The sequence below is a fragment of the Apostichopus japonicus genome, chromosome 17, assembly GCF_037975245.1.
Source record: "Apostichopus japonicus isolate 1M-3 chromosome 17, ASM3797524v1, whole genome shotgun sequence".
NCBI lineage: Eukaryota > Metazoa > Echinodermata > Holothuroidea > Aspidochirotida > Stichopodidae > Apostichopus > Apostichopus japonicus.
The window spans coordinates 11,856,234-11,865,705 of NC_092577.1; the positions used below are offsets into that span (position 1 = coordinate 11,856,234).

Consider the following 9,472-nt stretch of genomic DNA (forward strand, 5'->3'; position numbering starts at 1 on the left):
TTCGTCTTCCAAAGCAGGCTGCGTGATAGAATGAATAACTAGTCCGCACAAATTTCGTTAGCCGGGGGTGGGGGAGGAGAGGGAGGAATACGGTTCAGTCGGGGGATTTGTTGCATTTCCGCCGGGGAAGGAAAGTACTAACACGCATGTACCTTCACTCCAACCTCCCAATGAAACCTCAAGTATTTATTAGCAAATGATGCATTTGGGGCTACTTCTATAGGCATAACATACAGTCTAAATATGCCTCAAAATACAAACTTTGACGTCTAAATTCCACTGTTTCTTCACATTTACAAACCCTCCTAGAATTACTACGACTCATTAGGAACTAGCAACTATTTAACGCGGCGTAATTATAACTCTGTGGTACAACAGGGCACACAATTGATAATCGCTGTACACAGTTCGCAGCACAGTTAAATGTACTGTAGCAAAAGTCAACATAAGAGTAGAACGATGGAACTATTATGTTACCGTAGAACCATTTCAGTACGGTTTTGCCGAACTGAAATAACAGTTGACAAGATTTTAAAATGCGAAATAATAATGTACAAATACTTAGTATACATTACTAATAATTATTAAGCATATTGCGGGGATCGCGTCTCAGTTTTGATATAAATGGACATCATGCTGGATGCAGTCTGAGATTCCACTGAATGATTGCGCTGATCACAATCTCAATTACATTTATATTAGATGAAACACTTTTTGTGGAAATATTATTTGCCATCGCGTGACAAGGCGGATGGTATTAATACCTATGCCATTTAGAATAAAGCTACAAACGAGAGCTGAATCCTCCCACATCTTCGGAAAGTTTGTTGGAAAATAGGGTCAAAGCAACAGACGTACTCTTATACAAATAGGAGACAAAGTTACAAAGCCGCGAGAGAGCACTGACTGACGGGTAAGTTAGAGAATCTGAAAAAAGGAAATAATTTTTTACAAAATCTATCTTTGAAGTTTCAAATGTATGATTTTTAGACATATAGGAATCCCTGCACCGACGTAAGGTCGTCTGTAAAGGAAATATATGAGTCGAAAACACATTAAAGCTTTAATGTGGCAATATGTAGTGTTATCGATTGGCTGAGTCGTAAGGCTACGACAATACTAATTCAAACGCTGTCACTTCGGCTTGGTCGTTCATCGTGCCCATCAGAACTGATTATGTGAGGGCTATATCATATTCATATAAAGTTGAAGTACAGAGTATATGTTCCAGACTTGATATGAATTAATATCAACATGATATGTTGAACGAATATAGAAGAGTGCGATAAAGGGAGTGAATAAAGGAAGAATAACCACATAGGAACAAAACCATTACTTTACTACTAATAAGATTAGACTGTAAAGGTTAACTTGCTTTTGGAAGTGGAAGTTGAAGTTAAACCTATGGCGGACATCAGCTGGACAGGTCTTCCTTGCACGTGGTCTACAATAAGCCCATGATACTTTCTTTCCTCAAGTTTCAAGATGACAGAGCTGATCGCAGTATGTTAATTTCTATGCATTCACTTATCTAACGATGCTCTCCCCGACAATGCTGGAATTACACAAAAGGGAGCCAATCAGTCAAATGATATATATATTTTTATTTCGTGTACCTCATAATCCGTCTATAATATGTTTAAAAAATTTAAAAATAAATTAGAAATTTAATTCTAACCGTCACCTCGAAATGTACAATGTTAATGGATATTGAAAAGAAGATTTTTTAAAAACTTTCTTTATCAAAGGTAATAATGTGTGGAAAAAAAATAGTGGAATTTCTGAAATAAACCTGGTCACAATTCGCGACAAAAATTGAATGTTTGAGATTAAGCAGTCAAACCTTTGACATGAAATGTTGCATTTTCCAATATACGATTTGGGATACTGTAGTAAGAATGATACCCGAACCCAATGATTTTCATGCCACTTTGTAGATAGTGGCACAGAGGATCAAAGAAAAGCAGGAGAGTAAACAAAGTACTGTACTCGCTTAATGCACTTTATTAATAACTTTCACCAAACATTGATTGAGGAACATTCAAGACGTAAAGGATTGTTTTTCTATTATGATTTAAAACCTGTTAATGATATATAAAAGCACTTAAATGAGTATTAAGTTTGTATTAGCTAGTTTAACGTAACATTTTCTCTGTCTATTTCTAGATACATATCACAGAAAGAGGGCTCTTCATTTACACCAATGGCATCGACAGCTGAATTTAGGATTTAGGGAAGAGATGCAACGAAAGCTGACGAGAGGGTTTAATATAGATTACGTCGCGACTGAGTAATTTTGGATAAGACCAACTATTCCTTTAAGTTCATCTTCTATCGCTTCTATAGTATATAGAATAGAATATAAGGGCTTCTTCCAAATGTTGATCAAACAAGCTGTTTGATGCCCACAGCATATGTCAAAACGAGACGTTTGGTAGTTGTCTTTATATATTCTCTAAACTACATTTTATCGTCTCTAATGTTCGGTGTTTTCCAAGTAAGAAACAATAGCCTTTGCCAACATATAATTTCACAAGGATTACAATACATGGTATATGCAAATACAAGAAAAGTATTCACCGTGGTCTACCTTTTCAATGAAGGCTAGTCTCAGTGACTATTTCTATTGTAATGTCCCGCTAGTATGTAGACATATGTCTACAATTGTGTAATAGCGTTAAATAAATAAAGCCAGAACAATTGTCTTTGCAATAACCTATGACCTATTCCCGCTGTCTAGTTACTTGCACGTCAATCACTGAAACTTGAAAAAAATCCGACGTATCCTGTTTGGGACCTGAGCTAGGAAACAATCCTTGACTAAGTAGCCATGTAGTACTGTAATAGTAAGCGATCGCGTGCATCTTATGCATTGAACATATACATGTGACACGATATCACGTACGTATGTAAATTTCTGTCGATCATATGTGTTGCTAGAAACTACAGTCTCCTTTGCTTACTAAAAAGTTTTATATTTCTTATATAGTTTAATTACAACAATATTGAAGAATATAGAAAACTGTGCTGAAAAATCAAATCGCTCAAATGCTGCTAAAATTCAGAAAATACACTTTTGAATCGCAAATGATTTATACAACAAAATGCTTTAAGTTACACAATAACACCATCGATGCATTTGTTCTCATATCAGCCCAACGCAACGCAAAACGTAAACAAGGTATTATTTTAGCGTATTAAATTAGCTGGTTTTGTTTTCAGGCAAAGTTATTCTACCACCACAGAATTAGGGAAATAAAAATATATCAGTATTAAAGTCACCCATGAGAATAAAAAAATTTAAACTTTAATCTCACTGTTTATTTGAATATCCTGATACTTTCTTTGATTCCGTTAATTTAGTAATTTAGAAGACATTGTTCATATATGACATTTATCTTTAGATTGGCATGGCCAATGAGAACGGGAGATCTTAAGTAAGGATAAAAACAACATAACGAAGTATATCGAGACTAGAAACGGAGTAACCATGAAGAAGGAGAAGAGAGCTTACAAACCTCTACTTTTGTTTTGTTTTGTTAACGTAACGATGTAACGAGTTTGTACTCGCGACCTTCAAAATACATAGAACTAAGTCAACAAACACTAGGGTTACTAGCTTTGATAAACATTTTTTCTAGTATCCTGTATATACCGTTACTGCACTGTTTTTGTATGTCTATGTATATGCGAAATATATTTAATTCAAGTTTCAAGTCAATTTTAAATCAAATCAAATCAAGTCACATGTCATTTCGTTGTATATAGCACATTCAATCAACGCATATTAATATGAAAAGCTATGCTTATTTTTGGTTCCCCCTACCATTCAGTTACTGTATCAATTTCTTTATGTTGTTACTTTCACATTATTTGTAATTGTATTTTACGTATATTTTTGCTTTCGAATTGGTAGAAATAAATAACAAAATATGGTGGTCCGGTTTTACAGCAGTTATCTTATAGATTGGACAGGACTTGGCTTTATTGTAACAAGACATATAAGACAATTATATACTTACATAACAGTCAAACATTAAACATGTTAATAAATTACTGTTGTCTGACGGCAGCAATTAGCCCTGCGGTCATGCATATTTCTGTGCCATGAAGGACGGTTGGATGGTATCGGGGAGTAGATTTCACCTGTTGTAAAACTTTAAACTGCCATGTATATGAATCAATGCATAATACAACATAACTGAAAAGCTCACTGCACATTCTATCAAAAAGCTTAAACACACTGCATTCGGTATACCCATAAAAGAAGGAATAAGAAATAAAGACATTAAATTTAGTGTTAAATGGAGTAACGTGGGTATTACGAATCAAGTGTAAGAACACTCAAACCATATCCTCGCGAACAAATTTAGAATATCATAAAATCAAAACATCAATGATGCAAAGTCTTTAGCATAATCTTTTTTCTCATCGCCGTATTATCTGTGGGTCATATCAAACTCCATCAAATGCACATGATAATAAGTTTATGCCGTGGTAAATTAAAATATGGTATAATATAGATATAGATATAGGAAAGGCGTCATCATCACTCCAAAATTCGACACAAGCTGACCGGTGTCCATGCCTATATACATCGATGCTTTTCAATCATTAGTTTGCATTATTTTTTATGGTGGTATCAAATAATGTGGCTATGATGTACCGGTTAAGTACAACAAGCCCAATCAGCTGTGTATCGTAACAATCGCCTTAATGTATCCCTGTAATCAATACAGAAATATCTGTATCTCGATTAGTAAATTCTAGTCACTGCCATAGTTTACATTCCAGCGGACCTCTCTTCCACACACGGACTATTCTCGCAGACAACTTGGACGTGTACAAGAGTTAAAAGATCTCACTTTGTGAAATATCTTTAACAGGGAGCTACTACTTTAACCTCACTGCTTACAACCAGCTATTGAAATACACAATGTGTAATATATTTCATACCCTTACATTTTTAAATATTATCTGTTGGAAAGAAAAAAAAACATAAATAATCAAACAAATAAAATAATAAAACGTTTGTTATAGCCTGAAAATGTAAGAGTCGTATTTCTCGATGAAAAAAAAATTCTGAAGTTAGTTTAAATGCACCTATGGTTCTTCCTTATAATACGTTGAAATAGCTACCTTTATCTACGTCACTACTAGACCGTGCGTGTACATTTTCCCTGAAGTCGATGTTGCTAATAAAAGTTTTTCCGTCCCATCCTTTTCTATCGTTGTCACACAGCTAGCGTCATTATCTACTCTTCTTGTCAATACCTGTCGACGATCCTGACTGTATTGTACCAGGATACAACTCCGCTGATGTGAGATGTATGTACACCATAACATATATATGAACTCGTTCTTGTCTATGCAGACACTGCGAGGAACCCAGTTGCATCCATCAATATCTGGTTTGGTGAATTTATAAAATAGTTTATTCTCTGATTCCTACGTGGTGAATGCATATGCGTTATCACTATAGTAGCAACATACAAGGAGATAACCTCTGTGTACTGTGATATCCAAAGCCATATCGAATTCATCTGGTAGGGTAATCTTGTGACTGTAAATCAACTGATCAGTATATACATACACATATCTGCTGCTGGTACCTACAATAATATGATTATTCACAGGATCAGTAGTTACACAAGTCACACACCTAGTAATGAACTTAAGAGTTTTCTTCTCGCTAAGTGCACCATCACGCACATCGTAAATGCCGATGATTTCAGACTTACCAACTATCATAACTTTGAACTCTGATAACAGACATACATTGCGAATGCCCTTATAACTCTTTGGGTTATCCTGGCGTTGTATTTCCCCTTTCCTGTTGACCACAGTGATGTGCGAGTACCTTGAAGATGCCATGCCAGTTATGACGATATTGCCGTCTCCGCTGCTTGTAATACCATTAATCGACCAATGCTTTGCTTTGATTCCTGCAATATCAACTACTGACTCTTCATGCTGAGCAATCGTAACGTTTTCTTTAAAATCATCTGTAATATCACTGATAAAGAAATCAGATAAAGATTCTAACTCTGGATAGTCTTTTTTCAATTCTTCTATCAGAGGTTCACATGCAACTCTTATGTCAGGGATACACTGAGCATCTGTCCAATCGTCCTTAGAAGCAAGAATAGATGAGGTCGTTGCTGTAAAGTTCACGTATCGTTGAATAATTGTGTCATGATAATCTGACATTTGTTTCAGTTTATCTTTATTTTGCTGAACACCCAGGTCTTTTGTTGTTATTAAATCCTTTAGGAAGACATTTAAGCTATCAAGTTTGAAAATGAGTGCGTCCTCAGTTTTATCACATTTCAGATTAAACTCCTCGTATTCGTCGTCATATTGTCTTTTCAAATTATTCTCAATTTGATCATACTTATCTCTAACTTTGCATAATTCAATTTCCAAGTTAATAGTCATCTGACCTTCTTTATTTCTTCTTCTGCTTTCTATTTCCTCTAAGCCTCTTGTTCGTATTTTAGTACATTCTTTAAGTTTACCAATAATCTCTTGTGTCTGTTTCTTGTGCTGATTTATTAACTTGTGTGTCTTTTTCTCGGCATTTTCGTTCAGCTTCTGCGTCGTAGTTTTAATTTTGTTTGGTAAGTCGTATAGTTTGTCTCTGTGTTTGTTTAGTTCAGCAAGTTTTGCTTCCAAAACTTCTCTTTCACTATTTGCTAGTTCAGATACGTCTTGAAGGTCATGACCTTTGTGTTTACTATATATACATTCTATGCATACTGGTACATATCGGCACGTAGAGCAACATAACTTTGCCTCTTTTTTCATGTGTATGTGGCACCTGGGAGCTTCCGTAAGTGTCGATAGTTTCTCCAGTGTTAGGTTCCTGGCTTCAACATTATCCAATTTCAGAATATGAGTTTGGTGATCTGTAAACATTTGACCGTTCACGTGAACATTGTAACATGGATCACATAAGAAGTTTCTACACTTAAAGCAGTATACAGACACTTTTGTATTTTCTGAACAACTCACACATTGTTTTACATTCTCATCTTCAAACAATTTTTGCAAGTTTACAAACTCAAGCATACGCTTCATATGAAAGTCAGTCTTGAAATCATCAACTCCATTTTCTGGTATGACATAATCCTGTTGACATAATGGACATTTAACCGTCCCATCATGGCTGGCTTGAATAACTGTTTTTAAGCAATCCCTGCAATATCGATGAAGACATGGTAACAGCTTCGGTTCTTTAAATTGACCCAAGCAAACAGAACAAAGAAAGAAGTTCTCTGCCAGGTCTTTGAGAGGAAATGTCGAAGCCATAGGTCTGGTTCACGGGACTCTGCAATCTTTAAAGAAATTAACCAAACATTGTTTCATATTGTAATTACATTACTGAATATGCGTTTACATTTGCCAAGAACTTGACGTTAAGAAATATATTAAACTATTTTTTTTTAAATTTGCTTTAGATGTATTATGCCAAAAGTCATGTAAATTTGTGTTAGGAACTCAGTTCTTTCGTGGGTGCAAATACTTTATTTTGGCCGAAACTGTCAGCACCTCAAGTTGCCAAGCCCATCACCCTGTCCCTGTGCACGGGGATCTTCATTACGCAGAGCATATGTACGTGTTGCCATTTTGATAGAGGGATCTGCATTATGAAATCACAAACGAAACACCATTTGTAAATGAAGTTGCAACGAGGCTGTTGTACGTTAAAAAGGGGATTCGTGGTCCGATGGACATAGGTAAACATCACCATCCTCAATGTATTGAAATATTCCACTTTTTGTGATATTATTTGTATTATTCTTGACGGTAGAATACCGGCAGTTAAAGCGTATGCTCGAAGATGTAAATTAAAAGCAAAAAACGGATGCATCGTTTCTTGACTGGCACTTTTAGGACGTGAATTCACGTCGTTTAGAATTCCATTTTAGAACATTAAACGTTTCCTGTTGCAACCATGTTCTTTTTTTAGCAAATTAATCTGATATATTGCTTTATTACTCGGCAACCCTTTTTTTAAGTACCGCAACTGTCCAGCGTGTAACATCAAGTAATTAGGCGAATCGGAGTAGGAGTATTATCTAAGAACTAAGTCAAGTATATATAAATAATATGTGTATTTGAGAGCCTTCAAGCAATATAGATATTCTTTTATATCAAATACAGTATTTCTAACAGTCTAGATGAATAATGAGACACATTATATGTACATACCTAAGCACCGACATCACATAAAGAGGACGTACCTCACAAACCAATTTGGGTAACACTTTATGAATATTCAAATTTAAGTGTCCCGATGTAAAGTAATTGATACAAGATGGAAAAAAAAGTGTAATTGTTATTACACACAGGTTAAATTATGGGTATCAAGGCATTATAGACAGTTTTTTCTTAATAAACATTATGCAAATTTAAGTACATTCTCACTGTTATTTTGCCACTGATGGTGAATGTTCTTTTAAGATGTTATAGTAAGTGTACTTCAATCAGCTCTATCCAATCTTCAACATTTTATACTCTAAGGTATATAATGATATTTTCACTTACTCACATCTTTCCAAAATGATTAGTCTTTGAGTTAATGCAAATCTTGCTTTGATTTTGTTTATCACGTACAAAAAACCCACAGCAGACTGGCTATACCAAATATATATCAAAAAGAATACTCACTGCCCCATTTACTTACATTATGACTGTAGTTCAGTTTCATCGTCTTCTGAGCAACGTTTGGTGACTGTTAGTTGGGTTTGCCCTCGTAAAACATTTGATTCTATTCAACCCTCAATATTTCTTTAACCAGATAGATGTGATGTTGAATTAGCCTAGAACACTTCCAAGTTTGTTCCAATTATGTTTCGAAGTAAAATTTTGCCCACATATGATCAACTCAAGAAAGGAACTTCAAGGAATTCAAATTTGGACTTAAAATGAAGTTTCAATTATTAGTAGTTACCAGATTCATTCTGTTGACAATTTATTAGGAATTTTTGAAAAAAACAACTGTTCTGAACCTTTTAGTATGGCAGCTGCAGGCTGTACAAATTTAACAGAAGCCGGTGTCTAGTCATTCCATAACGCGCTACAAAATAGAATACGGCCGTTACAATGGAACCCAATGTACATACTCCCAGTGAGGATCTACTTGCTAGCGAGTATAACGAACGATTTCTGTTTAATAGCAAATGGCCAATAGAAGACATTTAAAAACATATTGGAGTGAATGCTCACTTACCTAATTCTATCGTAAAGACCTCAAAGGTTGATGTCTAAACTAATGTGCTTCATAACAAAATAACTGCAACAAAACACAGTTAACCATCATTTTTCTTGTATGAATTACCGGCATCACGTTTCACATGACGTTATACTGTACTCAGTGTGTGCAAGTATAGTACAATTCAATACGTCCTGTAGTGACGTGTTACAAAGTAACCACTGAGGTCAAGGGGTCTAAAGAAGGTGCAACATA

The 9,472-nt window shown here is 35.1% G+C and overlaps 1 protein-coding gene across 2 annotated transcripts; it reads right to left on the bottom strand.

The window, feature by feature from the left end:
- Positions 1-4,962: 4,962 nt before the first annotated feature.
- LOC139984063 (uncharacterized) lies at positions 4,963-9,392 on the bottom strand. Of its 2 annotated transcripts, none has more exons than XM_071997738.1 (2): positions 9,236-9,392; positions 4,963-7,337 (listed from the first exon to the last, which is right to left on the bottom strand). In XM_071997738.1, the coding sequence occupies exon 2, from the start codon at positions 7,309-7,311 to the stop codon at positions 5,449-5,451; it is 1,863 nt and encodes a 620-aa protein (XP_071853839.1). In that variant the 5' UTR covers positions 7,312-7,337; positions 9,236-9,392; the 3' UTR covers positions 4,963-5,448. The 2 variants fall into 2 exon arrangements, with proteins under 2 accessions (XP_071853839.1, XP_071853840.1); XM_071997739.1 differs by having other exon boundaries at positions 4,963-7,330; positions 9,236-9,368.
- Positions 9,393-9,472: the final 80 nt, after the last annotated feature.

Bases quoted from the DNA above. Each gene is read 5' to 3' on its own strand.
- LOC139984063 (XM_071997738.1), bottom strand. From the start codon at position 7,311: ATGGCTTCGACATTTCCTCTCAAAGACCTGGCAGAGAACTTCTTTCTT.